Source organism: Monodelphis domestica, chromosome 1 (assembly GCF_027887165.1).
Source record: "Monodelphis domestica isolate mMonDom1 chromosome 1, mMonDom1.pri, whole genome shotgun sequence".
NCBI classification, from domain to species: Eukaryota; Metazoa; Chordata; class Mammalia; order Didelphimorphia; family Didelphidae; genus Monodelphis; species Monodelphis domestica.
The window spans coordinates 52,853,783-52,870,757 of record NC_077227.1 but is presented as its reverse complement, the minus strand read 5'-3'; the positions used below and the strand labels follow the sequence as shown (position 1 = coordinate 52,870,757).

Below are 16,975 nucleotides of genomic sequence, written 5' to 3'. Positions count from 1 at the left end.
GTTTTATCATCACCCCAAACCCTACACTTGTCAGTTGGGATTGGACGTCGGAGGATGGGAAAGCCCAGTCTTGGTCCTTTGGAGAAAGGTAGCTGAGATGGGGACCCTGTTCACTTCCTCCCCTCACCCCTAGCCCAGACCACCCAAGCTGGGTCACCTGCAGTATACTCAGACTTCGTGAAGCGTGGAGGCTGGTCGTTGATGTCCTCTATGACAATTCGCACCTCTTGGAGCGTCAGGTCAGTCATGAGGTCAAGAGCCTGGGAGGCCCCTGGACCACGGGGCAGTGTCCAGCTCCGGTTGCTTGAGGCCTTGACAATAATGGAGAAGAGGGCTTCTCGTTCACGGTCCAGATCACGTATTACCAAGAGTCTCCCATCTTTCTTCAGCAGGAAGTTCTCTTCCTCGTTGCCAGCTGAGGGAGGGAGGTTGTGGGATGAGATTCAATGAGAGAAAGAGGGGAAATGGGGTGTGGGGGGAGACCTAGGCTCTATCCCAGGCTAACTCCAGCCCCAGACCTATTCCCTCCTTACCTGCAATGAAATAGTAGACAATAGCATTGGGGCCCTCGTCTGCATCCACAGCTCCTGTAATATTGCCCACGAGGGTGCCAGGCTGGGAGTGCTCGGGCACAGAGAGTAGCTGGTACTGGGGGCTGCCTTTCTGCAGGACCAGGAGAGCAGTCACAGGTGTTAGGGACAGGCCAGTGGCCAGACATCCCTGGGCTGGGAGTGGACAGAGCCCCCTGGGAAGGACAGTGGGTCAGATGCTGGGAGGGACATAGGGAGGAAGCTTTCTGCCCAAAAGGGCTGGACCACGAGAACCCGTGACTCTCGTTGCCGATTCAGATACAGGAGAGTCACTAGTCCTCAGAAAGGGAGGTAAGAGAATGAAATGCACCAAAGGAGCGCATGTGTGTGAATTGATTCACGTGTACACACCAGTACATACATGACATTCAAATGTACACGCATAAGACTTATAGACATGCATGCTCAAAAGGAAAAGAAAGAAAAAGGACCAGCAGAATCTACAAGTCTGGTTTCCCTGCTGGGACAGATTACAAACCCAGTGTTGGTACACTGGAGAGGGGAAGGGAGCATCGAGGAGGCAGGAGGTGGGGAGTGCTACTCCGCTCAGAGGGAACAGAGGGAGGATTCTGGCTGGAGAATCCCAGGATGGCTTCCTACCACCCAACCTGAGCCCCACTTGAAGCAGGAGGGAAAGGATGTGGGAAGAAAGCTGTGGGCTCACTGGAGGTCTCACGAAGATGGGTTCATTGTCATCAATGTCATCCAGGGCCACCAGGAGGGGTTGCATGGTCTCGTAGGGCACTGGTTGGCCCAGGTCGCTGGCCACCAGGATCAGCTGAAGGGAGGAACTGAGGTTAGAGAGATGTCTCGTGCATTCCCTAGACAACCAAAAAGCCCTTAGATGGAGCTGGTGAGAACGGAGGGAATCTTAGAACCAGGGAGGGACAACTTCCCATCAGGTATAGCCCAGGGATCAAGGGAGGTGCATTTGCACTGATGGAAACAAATGCTTTGTGTCTGTGGGAGGGACAGAGTTGGTGAGAACTTGGGAGAAGAAAGATCCCTTTCTTGCTTCTGGCTTCAGGCTAGACTTTGGGAAGCAGTGGACGTGGAGCTGAGATATGGCATTCCCAATAGGAGGGTGTCTACTCATCCCAGGGGAAATCCCCCCCAAATCTCTAGGGAGGCAAGTTGGAAATCAGGCCTATCTGGAGGGGCCAGCTCCTCTCCATGCCTGCTGCTCCCCAAAGTCTTCTGTCTCTCCAGGACTGTCTCCCCGAAGAGGGCTGGGAACTACACGTGTCCTCTCTTAGAATCAGAAGCAATTCTGAATTTAGGGTTCTATTGCTGAAGGTTCTGGATGAAATTGTAAGGGACGAGGTGATCAGGGAGCGGTGCTGTCCAGCTGGAGAGCCCTAGACCAACGTTTCCCAACTCCCTGGGCTGCAGAATGCTTTTGGACTTGAACTATACTGATGGACCCTCTGAACAAGGATCCAGGAATGACCCTGGGGAGGCGGGGTAATTAATACTCCTGAGATAAAGGGAGCATGTGGAGACTTTTAAAGCAAAATAGAGAAACTGAAGCCTCCTGGGAGCTTGGAGAAATGTATTCATTAGTGTAGTTATTTATTTCCAGGGGCAGAGATGTCATTGGTGGGGCCTTGCTGAGTAGCCCCATCATCTCCTAGTTAATCTTCTCATGATGCCCTTGACTGGACTGGCCCTTTGAGGGCAGACAGGGGCTTATACGTCACTGGCACAGCCATTAAGAGCCCAGGGTCCTCAACCTGGCACAGCAAGGCACATGAGGAGGACTTGGGAGAAGGATACTGAAGTGGTTTTTTTTTTTTAAATTTTTTAAACCTTTACCTTCTGTCTTAGTAACTGTTCTAGTGGCAAGGGCTAGACAATGGGGGTTAAGTGACTTGCCCAGGGTCACACAGCTAGGAATTGTCTAAGGCCAGGTTTGAACCTAGGACTTCCTGATTTCAGGACTGGCTCGCTATCCACTGTGCTACCTAGTTGCCCAGTGTTATTCCATGTTGAATATTTTTTTGGGGGAAGGGGCACATATTACTAGAACTGAACTATTTTCCTGGAGCTCCTTTTTACATGTCTCAGGCCATCAGGGTTCCAAAGAACCTGTGGTTTGGGATATGCTGTCCTAGGTGGTAGAAAGACCAAAGATGGCTTCCCTTATCCCTTATTCCCATCCTACACCCCCCCCCCCAAAGAAAAATGGCAACTGAATATTTCATTCAGTGCCCTCAGGGGTAGTACCACTAGGGACTGGATCTATGATTTCATTGGGATTGGGAACTTTCAAGTGAGGAAACTCTACCAAGGCTGGTTAGTACCTTCTCTGCAATTTTAGCATTACCGACAGTACTGGAGAGGGTAAGTGATTTGCTAACTCGTGCAGTCAGTTTGTTTCAGAAGCCCAGAGGAATTGAACAACGGTCTTCATGGCCATTCGTAACATTCAGGGGACCCTTACACTGTACATAGGCTGCTGCTCTCTGTCGAGACGTTTGGCAGTTTGGATAAGTCCACTGATGGGATCGATCGTGAAATATTCCCAGTCTCGGTTCCCCGTTGTCTTCAGGAAACTGTAGCGAACAGCCCCGTTGAGCCCTTCATCCTGATCTGTGGCGTAGACCTCATAAACATTTGACCGAAGAGGGATTTCCTATGAAAGCACAGGGAGTTTTGCCAATTCTTTCTCAGATTATTTGAATCTTCTGGAGTCCTCGGAGAGGATCCTAATTCCTAGAAGGAAGTCTTGGGTGGAAGGAGTTGTTTGAAGGATCTTTGGGGCACCTTGTGTCTGTGCTTGGGAATCGACCCTTCCTCTGCATTCTAGGGGGAATAATCAACCTCTAATCTGCCCCAGAGCACAGGAACTATGTCCTACCCCTTCCCCACCATCTTCTGAGACCAACACAGATTTGGTAAGTTTTGGCAAAGACAGTAATTTAGTGAGGCTGCAGACTGGGAAAACCCACAAGGAACCCTAGTTTCATCTGTTTGAGTGTCCCACGGTCTTCTATGGAAGCCCATGATGGCTTTCACCTTAGAACCATCCAGAATTCTATAAGATTTCTGTTTGATTTAATAGTTGTTATTGTTCTGCTATCTCAGAGGTGAGGAAGAGCCCATCAAACCATCTTTCCTTTATTCAAGAACAGGGGTTGATTCTACCAGAGGATAATTTTGTTGGGAGTAGAGATGAGAACATGCAGAGCCCTTGTCCCGAGTGGTAACTTGCAATTTTGGTGCCTAGGACAAGTAACAAGCTGGGGTGAGCAGAGTACTCTCAAACCAATTTTGTAAATTCATGATGTGAAAATAATCTAAGAAGTAATTAAGTCGAATGTTGTTGAGAAGGGAAATTAATTACCATAGTAATTATACTTTGTGCCCTCCAAGAAGGCCCCTTCCTCTAGGTCTGAGGTGGGGCTGGGGCTGGGCTAGGGGATACATGTCGTACCTCCAAGATGTGGAGGATGGTTCCATTGGGCGGACGGACAAAGACTGGTCGATTGTCGTTGACGTCAATGACTTCCACATAGAGCATAGTGGTGCCCCACAGTGGGGGCTGCCCACCATCTGTAGCTACCACTGTTAGGTTGAACCTCTCATAAGACTGCAGTGGCCGCCGGGTTGTTACCAGACCTGAATCTTTGTCGACTTGGAATGCCTCTGTTGGGGAAGAGGGTTGTTTTAGGAACTGTCTCGTCATCACTTAAAGAATCTCAAAGAGGAAAGGAAACAGATCACACCTGCATAATAGTCTTGTCTAACACGTATCTGACATGATTAGATTTTATTTGAAGAGCTCCAGTAATGAAGTGCCCAACAGCTCCCAAGGAAGCCCATTCTGCTTTCGGATAACTAGTTATTAGAAAGCTATTTTTATTATTTATTAAAAAGTTATTTTTCCCATCATTTTGAAATCTACCTCTGTAACTTCAACCCACTGCTTCCAGTTCTGCTTCCTGGGGGTCAAAGAGAACAAGACTAATTACTTTTCCATATGACAAGTCCTTTAAATACTCAAAGCCAATTATTATGACCCCTCTGAGTCATCTCTCCTCCCAGTGGAGGAGCTGCCCTTCACCCTATTTCCTTTTGACTCCACTTCACCCATTCTCTGGGCCTTTCAGTCATGACCTGTTGTTTTGGTAACATGTATGTGATATCATATTTCTTACTTAACTCCCAAGGCATGCTGGCTGACGCTCTCTACTAAGGAAGCTGAAGCTGAATGGGGAAGGTATCCAACAGATGGTCACCGAGAATGGAGTGGTGGACTAGCCTGCTCTCCTGGTGGGATGGGCCACAGCTTCAATAATCTTTTCCCAATCTTTCTTCAATCCTCCTGATAAGGTCACTCACCTACACCAGGGCCTTCAATGGAATAAGCCAGTTCTCCATTCTCCCCTTCATCCTGGTCAGTGGCCATCATGGTGATGACTGAAGTGCCTGCAGGCTCATTCTCATAAACACTGGTGCTATACTGGGGCTTGGAGAACTGAGGCCTGCAGTCATTGACATCCAGCACTTGTATCACCACCTGGGGTTTGGGGGCAGATGATAAGCACAAAAGTTATTCCTCCAATTTCCCTATGGATAAAAGATGAAATGTCATGATCCTTTGGGTATTTGGAGAAAACCTGTGAGGCATCCTCAGATGAAGAAGGGGACACCAATGAGGTCCTTTGGGTAGGGTTCTAGTCTTTGTTTATAGAGAGGACCCTCCCTTGTTTTAGTCTTTACTCGGTGACACTCTCAATTTCTCGTGATTTTAGGTGTTCCTGACCTTAGACTAATACAGTTGGTGGTCCTGACTTGGGGTCCTATTTGTTGAATCTCGTCGTCCCAAAATCTTAATCTTGGGTCATTTGGCCTGGTGACCTGACCCAGACTGCTTCCTATTCTTGACAATTAGGCAGCATACTGTCCTTAATCCTGATTAAACCATTGGTAAAGTCTCCACTAATGACTTTCTCTGATGCCTCGCCATGCTTGGAGGCAACACTGGGTTTTCAAAGACTAAGGCTGTGGAAGCAAATCAAAAAAAACTTTGAATACAGGGATGGAGATGGTTGTCTATTGAACAAGCTAGATAAATTTGTAAAGGCTCATCATCATGCCACCAGCCTTGTGGCAAGTTTTTCAGCCATACCAATTCTCAGAAACTATCCATAAATGTTACCATCTGTGTTGCTGGAGAGAGTACCCACTTAGAAAAAAAAAAGATCTCAGATGCTTGAAGGAAGAAGGCACCAACCCCCCCCCCCTTTTTTTGATAACTAAACTATCCCACTTAGAGATGGGAAGGGGGTAGCTTTGAAGGGACCAAAAATTCCACGAAAAACTTCCTTTCTCACCCCAAGTTTGATATCGGAAAGATCCCCCCCTCTCATCGTCCTGCTTCTAGCCCATCCAGAGCCTCTCAGTCAAGTGCTTAGCATAGTGCCTAGCACTCAGGCACTTAAATGTTTAATGGTGGACTGAGAAAGTGGATGTGAGGCAGGAGAAGGGATGCTAGGAGCAGTGGTAGCAGGAAGGAGATGTAGCTTGTCTTACACACCTGACAGCCTCGTTTTCCTAGAAGAATCCACCTGCTGATCCTAATCTCTCCTGACCCTCTGTCCTCCCCAAATGATCACCATCCCACCTCAATATCCCTTAGAGTCACACACTCCTCACCTGGACTGAGTTCTCCCTGCGGTTGCTGGGTATGTCCCCAGGGTTGTCCTTGGCCAAGGCTGTAAGGATGTAGTGAGCCTTTGTCTCTCGGTCCAGGGAAGACAGCACATAGATATCTCCCTAGAGGAGTGGGAGGGGTTGGCTTCAGTCTCTGTTCTCCTTGCCTAGCCCCAGCCAGCCTAAGGCCTGTACTGGGGAGTGCATCGATGAAGGGGAGAGGCTGGTGATCTTGTTGGGTGATATCTGTGGAAGGAGACTCACCCACCCGGTGTGCTGAACTTTGTTCCTCTAAATGAAACGAGGTGGCTTCTACCACCTCTGAAATCCTGTAGTCCTCACTGTCCATACCTTTTAGGAACATCATCTCATAATGTTAGTGATCATTCCAGAAGAAGTCTCACCTTTTTTTTACTCTCTTTCTCCAAGAAGGACCTGAATGTTTCTGTGGGCTGTGAGCTCACTTTATTTAGACTATGTTTTTAGGAGCACATTTTAATTTCTAATCTTTTAGCTAACATAAATGATGTTAATCATCAAAACTGAGCAATTGTACCTATTGCTCATATGTATTGTAAGGGTTAAAACAGGGGTTTTGACAAAATAAGAGAGCAGATTTTAATAATTTAAGTTTTAATGAGAATATAGTAAAGTTGCAAATTAAAATTATCCCTTTAAGCCAGAGAAAAGAAAACTTCTAGTAGCTTTTAGCAATTAATAATTTAGTTTAATTAAAATAGATAGTAGGGGGCAGTTGGGTAGCTCAGTGGATTGAGAACCAGGCCTAGAAATGGGAGATTTAGGTTCAAATCTGGCCTCAGACACTTCCCAGCTGTGTGACCCTGGGCAAGTCACTTAACCCCCATTGCCTACCCATACCATTCTTCTGCCTTGGAACCAATACACAATGTTGATTCCAAGACAGAAGATAAGGGTTTAAAAAATAGAGATAGTAAAAGAATATAGTAAAGGAGGGAAAGATAGAAAACAGGAAAGACAGATTATTATTTTTATACCCTATAACTATACCTAAAATTCCAAATACTATCTAAAATTTCTTAAAAGTATCTCTGTCTTCTGAGGACAGTTTCTTCTTGCCTGGCAAACGTCTGCTCTAACCTACTCTATAAATGATTCACTAACTCCCTAAGTAATTGACAGCCACCACCCACTCACTCCTTCAATCAATTTTCTATCACCCAACTTCCAGTAGCCAACTGACAGCTGATTCTTGCCTCAGAGACAGATCTCTTGCTCTAGAGATCCCAGAGGCAAAATGCCCTTTAAAGGCTAAAGCCCTCTCAGTAAGCTCAGGCCAGCCTTTATATTCCAGCAAATAAACACCAACCCACACTACCAGCAACCAATCCCCTATGACCAAGCCATGCCCAGCAGCCACCTTCCCTGAAACTGCCAGCACTGTCAGCAACTGACTATCTGCCAGCAACTGACAGCCTGCAACTGACACTGGTTCAGCATGGGGCTCCCCAGTTTCTACTTCCTTTCACTGTGGGCTGGTTAATCCCTACACATCTCTATGGTGAGAGGACCTCCAGGTCCCCCTTTAAGTTAAAGAAATCACAAAATTCCTTTTTACAGTATACAGGAAGGAGACATAGAAAGCATTCTTTGTTCAGACACAGGAGACTCTCCAGTCAGTGAATGGTGACTTAGGGGCTTGGAGCTAATTTATAACCACTGAGAAAAATGGGAGAGGTTGGTGTTATACCTTTATGCCTGGCAAGAACTGCAGATCGATATACTTCTACTTTGAATCATGTGTTGGTAAGAATAACAGGTTAACGATCCCTATCCTAGACAGCTTCCTAAATCACTGGATCACAGTCAATATGTAGCAGAGGTGAGACTTAAAACCTAGGTCTTCCTGGTTCCAGTCAGCTCCCTATCCACTTTGCAGCACTGCCTTTCTGCAAAAACAAACATTTACTTAGTGACTGATTTAAGAGAGGACGGGGTTTCCTGTGTTCTACCAAGTATGGGGCAGAAATTGAGGGACCTGAGATTCTTTAATGTAGGAAGAATTATTCATAAATCTCTTAATGGCTATAAAGAGTTATTATAGAGAATGGTGACTCACTGTCCTACTTTTCTCCTAAGAGAGAAGGAGTAGAAATTAATTTAAGCAGAGATTCTCATAAATTCTAAGAATGATCTGGAAATTAGCATTACTAGTCAGCACAATGGCCTTCATAGATTTGGGAAGGAATCTTGGAGATCATTGTGCTTCTTGCATCCATTTTATAGAGGAGAGAACTAAAGTCCGGGGAGGGAAAGTGACCTGCCCAAACAGCTTGTTAGTGACTGAGTAGGAATTTGAACCCATATCCTCGTTCAGTGATCCACTGTAATATGATGCCACCTCTGAGGTGACTGAAAGTTGTTACTTCAGAATTGGGAAATCAAATCTTCATAGATCTGGGAGGTTTGAATCCAGAGGAATGGAAATGGACGTGATCCTCAGCCATTATTCTCCTACCTCCATATACTTCATTCTTTCCCCCTAACAATCTCCCCTCCCTCTAAATTCCTTGCAGTGAAGGACAGTTTCATTTTCATTTCATTCTTTGTGTCCCCAGTGCCTATCATGGCACCTAGTATATCCTGGGTACTTAATGAATGCCTGTTAATTGACTCATTTACCGTGGTAGGGTTGATCCCAAATTTGCCTTCTCCGTCCACCAGACTGTACTCAATGAGGGCGAAGGCACCTGAGTCGGCATCAGTGGCGGTGACAGTGAGGATGACTGTGCCCACTGGGGCGTCCTCAAACACAGATTCCTGGAGCCAGGTAGAAGACAGAAGGGAGAGAGCTTAGGCTTCAGCAAATGAAAGCTCTTAATACTTCAGTCCCCCTCTAAGTTTGTGAGTTCAAGGCTGACAGATTCTAGCATGAGAACGAACCGGGCATATGCAGCCTGAACCTGGCACTCTAACAATAATATCTAAAAACTTTATAAGTTCACAAAGTAATTTACAGTGATCATATCACAGTGATTACAACCACCGCATGCGTTAGGTCCTGTTATTATTCCCATTTTACAAATGAGGAAGTTGAGGCTGAGGAAGATTAAGTGACTCAGACCCTGTGAGGTGGGATTCCGACTCAAGTGTCCCAGCACTCCAACCATGTTGCCACCTAGATGCCTTTAGATCGGTCCCATTTGTCTGGTGGCTTGTAGACAGGGGCGGCATTCAGTCACTGGCTGACCTCCAAGTGAGATTCCACATGATATCACAAATCCATAACAATTCCTTCCCTTGGAAGATTCATGCAGGGGCTTGTTATGTTACAGAAACACACCCATCCTGCTGGGTGATGGCAGTCTATCCCTGCCTGCTCTGCCCTGCTCCCAGCAGCCTCAATGGCCAACCCCCACCCACCTGATAGGAGAGCTGGTCAAAGATGGGATTGTTGTCATTGATGTCCACAATTTCCAGGTAGACGGGGATCTCCGCAGCCCTGGGAGGGGAGCCGTTGTCTGCTGCTTGGACGGTAAAATTGACCCAGTGCACCTCTTCATAGTCCACAGTCCGTTTGGAGATGATCTTCCCTGAAATACAGAGGAATCTGCCATTCTCTCCATAGCTTCCTCAGTAAGAGTAAAGCTAAGTAGGCCTTGGAGTGAAACTCTATTGGGGAGGCAAGTATGGGGCAGGAGAATGGGCACCAAAGCACCTGGTGCAAATCCCATTTGTTGCCTATATAACGTCTGCCTGAATATGTGTTGGGCACTGTGCAACATACCAAAGATACACTAAGGGGCAAAAGATAATCCCTCCATGTATAAAAATGGAGATTTGAACCCCAGACTTCAATCCCCAGAAGTCCTTGGTACTTCCCAGAATTCCCTATAATCTCACCTGAGATCCCCACTGGGTGAGATCAAAATTTTAATTTAAACTGGCTGTAACAACACCTACTTCTTTCTCTTCCTCTACTCAGAGATTGCAACAAGATGTAAGTTAATTGTGAATGGGCTAATCAGCCCTAGGCATGTGCCTTTCTTATTTTGTATTTTCTTATTTCCTTGATTTCTAATAATCTTAATAAACCTCATAAAATATAATATTTTTATCAGGAGAGACTAAATTTAACTTTTACACATGAAAGAGAAATTACTTTCTCTCCGATGAGCCTCAGACACTTGCTCTATCAAGGGAAGGGGTTGTACCCAAATGTTTTTTAAGTTCCTACGTGAACTCCCCCCCCCCAAACCCTTACCTTCTTAGCCTAGATGTACCATAAAGCAATAATCAGCAAAACAGTCTGGGACTGTTTAGGAGACAGAATGATGGATTGATGGAATCGATGAGATACACAATACCCAGAGGTATAAATGATCTCAGCAACCTCATTTTTGATAAACCCAAAGACCCCAGCTTTTGGGATAGGGACTCCCTATCTGATAAAAACTGCTGGGAAAAGTGGAAAATAGTATGGCAGAAATCAGGTATAGACCAATATCTCACACTCTATGTTAAGATAAGGTCAAAATAGGTATATGATTTTAGACAAAAAAGGATGATGCCATAGGGAAATCGGGAGCATGGGAGAGTTCATCTGGCAGATCTTTGGAGAGGGGAAGAATTTATGACCAAACATGGTATAGAGAACATTACAAGATATAAAATGAATAATTTTGACTATATTAAATTAAAACATTTTTGTACAAACAAAACTCTTGCCTTCTGGCTTAGAATTGATATTAATTCCAAGACAGAAGAGAAGTAAAAGCTAGGCAAAAGCTAGGTTAAGTGACTTGCCCAGGATCACACAGCTAGGAAGTGTCTAGAGATTTGAACCCAGGACCTGGCTCTCAATACATCAAGACACCTATCTGTCCCTTCCATTCTCTTCTTCTTTTTTTTTTAAACCCTTACCTCCTGTCTTGAAGTCAATACTGTGTATTGGCTCCAAGGCAGAAGAGTGGTAAGGGCTAGGCAATGGGGGTCAAGTGACTTGCCCAGGGTCACACAGCTGGGAAGTGTCTGAGGCCAGATTTGACCCTAGGACCTCCCGTCTCTAGGGCTAGCTCTCAATCCACTAAGCTACCCAGCTGCCCCCCCTTCCATTCTCTTCTAAACTCTCTTCCATCTAGCTTTAGATCTCATTCATCTTCCCCTCCCTCCAGCGTTACCAGCGATCTTTCAACTGCCAGATCACATAGCCTTTTCTCCATCATTCTCCTTTTTAACCTCTCTGTACCTTTTAACACTGTTCATGATTTCTTCCTTTTAGGTGCCCTCCTCTTAGAGTTTTCTTGCCCGCTAATTGTGGGCACATCCCAAGGTTCTGTCTCGGACTCTCTTCTTTTCTCTCTCTTTCCTTTTTCTTTCTTGATTCCAGGCATTTCCTCTTGTTGACTTTCATGCCTGGAATGCTCTCCTTCCTCGGTTCTAGCTACTATGACTTCTTTTAAGTCAAGTTAAAATCCTGCTTCCACAAAAAGTCTTTCTTAATTCTAGAGCTTGCCAATTGTTTCTTAATTCGAGTCTCCCTTCTCAGCTATTTCCTTAGTTTTCATAATTTAATTAACTATTTATACGGTGTGAGGCCTGCTTGTAATTTGTTTTGCCTATTGTTTCCCCATTAGGTTGTGAGCTCGTTGATGGCAAGGACTTTCTTTCAGCCTTTAATGTATCTCCAGTGCTTTGGGTAGTGCTTAATGCATAGTAGGCACTTATGAAATATTTACTGACTGACTGACTGACTTGGTGCTCTCATCAGCTCCTCTGAGTTCAATAATCGTATGTCTGCATTTCTATAGAGATAATTCCCAGCTTCATTTATCCAGTGCTAGCATCTCTCCTGATTCTGAATCATCGACTCCCCATTGGACCTTTTGAGCTGGCTGTCTCATAGGCATCTCAATCTCATCATGTCCAAAACAGAAGCCCTGTTTTCTCCTCTAGATCCACCTCTTTTCCAAACGTCCCTAGTTCTAGAAAAAGCCCCTTAGGCTCCTCCTGTCATTGAAAGCTCAGCATCATCCTGGATTCTTCATTTTCCTTTATCATACAATACCCATCAGTTTTCAAGTCTTTATCTTCATCTCCAGGACAACTCTCTTGCCCATCACTCCACTCAGTCACCACCCTGGGACAAGTCCCCCATCTTTACCCAGAACCACTGGAATAGCTTTTGAATTGATCCCCTTGCCCCATCTGTTCTATCTCCAATCCATCCTCCATGCACCAGCCAAGGTGATTTCTTTAATATGTAGGTCTGACCATGTCATCCCCTCCTCAAAAGTCTCCATTGGTTTAGTATTACTTTCGGGATCAAATATGAACCCTTCTTGTTGGAGTCCAAAACTACTTTAAAGTACACCTAGCAGATTGGCCAATATGGCTTCAAAGGAAAGTGATAAATGGTGGAGGGGATGTGGCAAGACTGGGACTCTAATACATTGCTGGTGGAGTTGTGAAATGATCCAACCATTCTGGAGGGCAATTTGGAACTATGGCCAGAGGGCGTTAAAAGACTGTCTGCCTTTTGATCCTTATAAATGCGTATTGGGTGGACAGGCGGTGAGTTGTGACTCTAGTGCGGCTCCTGCCCTAACCCAGGGTTGGGCACATGCCTTGTTCCCCTTGTCTGCGGTGGCCACCAAGGAGGGAATGGGAGCATTATCCCCCGGGAGCCTATCCCACACAGAAGATGGTGAGGAAGGAAAGTGCAGTGTAGGTCTGGAGAACACGCAATATCCCACCAATTCCCATCTCCCTAGAGGTAGAGAAGATGCTCATTGATTCCCCCTCCAATAGGGGATAGTCTGGGTGACCAGCCTACCTGCTGAGGAGTCTTCCAATTGGACGTACCCTGGGGGCACCATGTTGAGCAGGGTATAGGTGATCTGCCCATTGACCCCCTTGTCTGGATCGTAAGCTGACACAGCAATGAGTGTGGTGCCCGGCGTTGCCCCTTCCAGGATCCGTTCTGTGTAGTAGGTGATCCCGAAGGGCCGGAACTGGGGTGTGTTGTCATTGACATCCAGGATATTGACCGTCAGCTTGGCTGGAAGGGGGAGACAGGAGAGAAGCAGTGTCGAGGGGAGTAGGAAGAGGAGGACGGGGAGAAAGAAACAATTTCAGCCGAGGAGGCTGATTTCTTGCTACCTCAGTCTCCCTTCTTGTGTTCGTAGGATGCTGCTCAGGTGTGCTTGGAGGAAGGCAGGGGCAGTGGATGGCTGGTGTAGGGTGCATAGAGACAAAGAGCCTGGAAAAGAGATCTCTTGGGGCACAGGAGACTTAAACTGAAAGGTGAGAGCTGAGTGGTGACCCCAAAGTTAGCCTCAATGCCCCTCTCTCCAGAGGCTTGCAGGAATTCCATGTAGAAAGATGATTGCTAAGAAAATCTGGGCTGGAGACGTACTCTTCCCTCTCACCCAAGCGCAGATGTGCTGCCCGTAGGGGTCCCCAGGGCTCTTCCCTGACTGGTCTTGTCCTGTAATCTCTGGTCTCAGCCGTCCCAGCTTTCCCCCCGTTTATCTACCTGCCCCAAATGCCCTACACACATGCCCCCAACAACAAAAGTCTCCCTATTGTTTAATGGCTTCTAAAGTGCTTTCTTCATCATCATCTTGTAAGGTAGTTAAGGCAAGCAGTATTGTTTTCATTTTAAATAGGAGGAAACTGAGGCACAGAATCATTGAAGTGACTTGGCCAAGGTAACTTGGCCAAGGCCATAGTAGCCAAGTATTGACTGTCCCTTTTCCCTGAGGATAGCCTTTAAACCAGTGGTATTGTTTCACTGGGTGTCTGCGTACATTTAAATGCAGGCAACATTTAGGCACACTCTCTGTGTCATATGTTATAGATGTAGCAAAAGGATGTTATTCCAGGCGTGATATTTATTGGGAAAGATTAACTTGTTCTTGTTTCCTTTCCACACAGGGGAGCTGGCAGGGGCAGGCTGGCAAGTGTTTAACAATCACAGGACTTTCTCCAACCCTTCTTAAGTTAGGATAATCAACAAAATAACAAAACGAACAAGCCCTGCTTTGTATCCTTTGCCAATTTCGGAGGTGTTCAGATGGAAAATGAAACCATTTTAATTTGTTTAAACATTCCACTCCCCAGGAAAGGATACTTTATCCCAAAACAAAACAAAGCCCTTAACTGCCACCTTAGAGCCAATATTCAGTATCGATTCCAAGGCAGAAGAGTGGTAAAGGCTAGACAATGTGGGTTAAGTGACTTGCTCAGGGTCACCTAGCAAGGAAGTGTCTTAGGCCAGATTTGAACCCAAGACCTCCCATCTCTAGGTCTGGCTCTCAATCCACTGAGCTACATCTCCCCTTAGCTCTTCAGACCTCATGTTCAGTCTGGCTCCAGCATGCCCCTGGGAGCTGCTGACACTTCAGGATGGCTCATGTTTGGACCAATATAGTAAGCATCAGGGACTTTAACGCATGTCTGCTTTCAGTGTGTGGACTGGCAGGAAGGAAGACCTGGGTTCAAATCCCATCTCACATACAAACTTGTCAGATCCTGAACAGGTCACTTAACTGCTCTAAGCCTCACTTTCCTCATCTGTAAAATGGGGACAATAATAGGATCTATCTCACAGGATTGTTATGAGGATTAAAAGAGAAAATATATGTAAAGTTCTTTGGAAATGTGAAAGCACTACATAAATATCAGTGATAAGGATGATGAATTCCATCTTTTTCTCACTGAGAATCTAAGCTCCTGTAGGGGGAGTCTGCGTCTTCTCTAATGTGTCTTCCTGGTACATATGAGTTGCCCAGTGGGTGACTGATCTGCACTCATTGCCTGACTCATCTTTTTTTTCTTTTTTTTTAAAACCCTTACCTTCCGTCTTGGAGTCAATACTTTGTATTGGCTCCAAGGCAGAAGAGAGGTAAGGGCTAGGCAATGGGGGTCAAGTGACTTGCCCAGGGTCACACAGTTAGGAAATGATTGAGGCCAGATTTGAACCTAGGACCTCCCATCTTTAGGCCTGGCTCTCAATCCACTAAGCTACCCAGCTTCCCCCTCTGACTCATCTTTTTAACTAGGGAGTCAAAGTTTCTCATGGCAGGTGATGCTGACCCTGGTTTTAGAGGCCAACTGAGGCAGCTACCCATGAAGAAAAGCAATTTTGCTCTGAAGCAGTCCCAACCACATCACCTGCAAATTTCTAGATTTCATGCCCAAGCTCTTCTCCCCTTCCCCAAGATGACTCCAGGGCATTCTGTATTCCTCTGGCCTCTGAAGAACACACCCCAAATCATCTCCTGATGTATTCCTTCTAGAGAAAGCAGCCACGATTTGTCGTCGAGTCAGATCACACCCAACAGGCTTAAGCATGGGATTGAGGCTCTAATCAATTCTAGGTTCAGCGAGAGGTCTGAAGCCCCAACACTATTCTTTATTTAGAGATCCATAGCTGGAGTCTCGGATATTCTTGTTCTGTGCCAAAAACTCATCAAGACTTAGTGTGGGTAGATTTTTTTTTGTGTGAATGAGAAGGGCAATTTCTGTGGTCATTGCCAAGTTAATTTGATGTCATTGTGGGAGGTGATAACACACAGGCTTTGGCTGATCACTGCAAGGTGTCAAAAATGGAAATGAGCCCAGATAGAGACCTTCACCCAAACCACTACAGAAGATGCTAATCTCTCTTCTTAATATCACGAAGTTCAGGGCTTCGGATTTCCTGATTGTTTAGCTCTCACGTTTCTGCTGGTTATACGTTAGCGAAAGCTCCAGCACTTCAGGAGACTGAATGGATCTTGGATCTCTTGGTTCTCAGTTATGTTGGGCAGGGTGTTGGATTGTGTGACCTTGCTTTTCCTTTCCAATGCTAGGATTCTATGATTGGAGAATAAAATATTCTCTAGATGTGTGGGACTTGGAGAAATTCTCTTATCCCCATCCTCCAAACAGGATGATTAAAAAACATCCTGAGCCAATGGGCATCTCTCTTACTATTCCTTCATTAGCTCTCCAGGGGAAGGATGTTGTAGTCCTCCCTTTAACATCCCATTTCAGTAGCTAACTGGTACTCTTTAAAAGCAAAATTTGAAGTGTTCTTTTAAAGAGTTTTTAGAGGGGGTAGCTGGGTGGCTCAGTGGATTGAGAGTCAGGCCTAGAGACGGGAGATCCTGGGTTCAAATTTGGCCTCAGACACTTCCCAGCTGTGTGACCCTGGGCAAGTCACTTAACCCCCATTGCCTAGCTTTTACCTCTCTTCTGCCTTGGAGCCAATACACAGTATTGACTCCAAGATGGAAGGTAAGGGTTTAAAAAAAAGTTTTCAAAATTTCAAAATTTCAAAAAATCTTAAAAAATTCAAAGGTACATATTATTTCCCCAATTACATGTCATAATAATTTCAACATATGTTTTCCAAAATTCTAAGGTCCAAACTGACTCCCTCCCTCCCTTCTCCTCCCCCCTCCCCCCCATTGGAGATGGTAAACAATTTGATCTGGGTTATACATGTGCTATCATGCAAAACACACTTCCATATTGGTCATCATTGTAAGAGCATCCTCATACAAACCCGAACCCCAAAGTGAAATTGTAAAATACATTGATGTGAAAGATAGTCTGCTTTGATCCGCACCCATCTGACTCCAACACTTCTTTCTCTAAAGGTGGATAGCATTCCCTGCCATAAGTCCTTCAGGATTGTCCCAGCTTGCTGCATTGCTGGCTAATACTCTTAAAAAATCCTCACCTTCCATCTTAGAATC

At 45.6% G+C, this 16,975-nt stretch overlaps 1 protein-coding gene across 2 annotated transcripts in view; it reads right to left on the bottom strand.

The window, feature by feature from the left end:
- The window catches only part of CDH23 (cadherin related 23), a 655,553-nt gene that overhangs the window by 8,816 nt on the left and 629,762 nt on the right, over positions 1–16,975 (bottom strand). For both annotated transcript variants that reach the window (XM_056799300.1, XM_056799301.1), the window contains exons 48-57: positions 13,063–13,287; positions 9,651–9,820; positions 8,910–9,047; positions 6,252–6,371; positions 4,935–5,112; positions 4,027–4,238; positions 3,034–3,225; positions 1,255–1,368; positions 534–663; positions 158–415 (exon numbers count right to left, since the gene is read on the bottom strand). In XM_056799300.1, the coding sequence (XP_056655278.1) occupies positions 158–415; positions 534–663; positions 1,255–1,368; positions 3,034–3,225; positions 4,027–4,238; positions 4,935–5,112; positions 6,252–6,371; positions 8,910–9,047; positions 9,651–9,820; positions 13,063–13,287 (1,737 nt within the window). The remainder of the gene's footprint in view (positions 1–157; positions 416–533; positions 664–1,254; positions 1,369–3,033; positions 3,226–4,026; positions 4,239–4,934; positions 5,113–6,251; positions 6,372–8,909; positions 9,048–9,650; positions 9,821–13,062; positions 13,288–16,975) is intronic.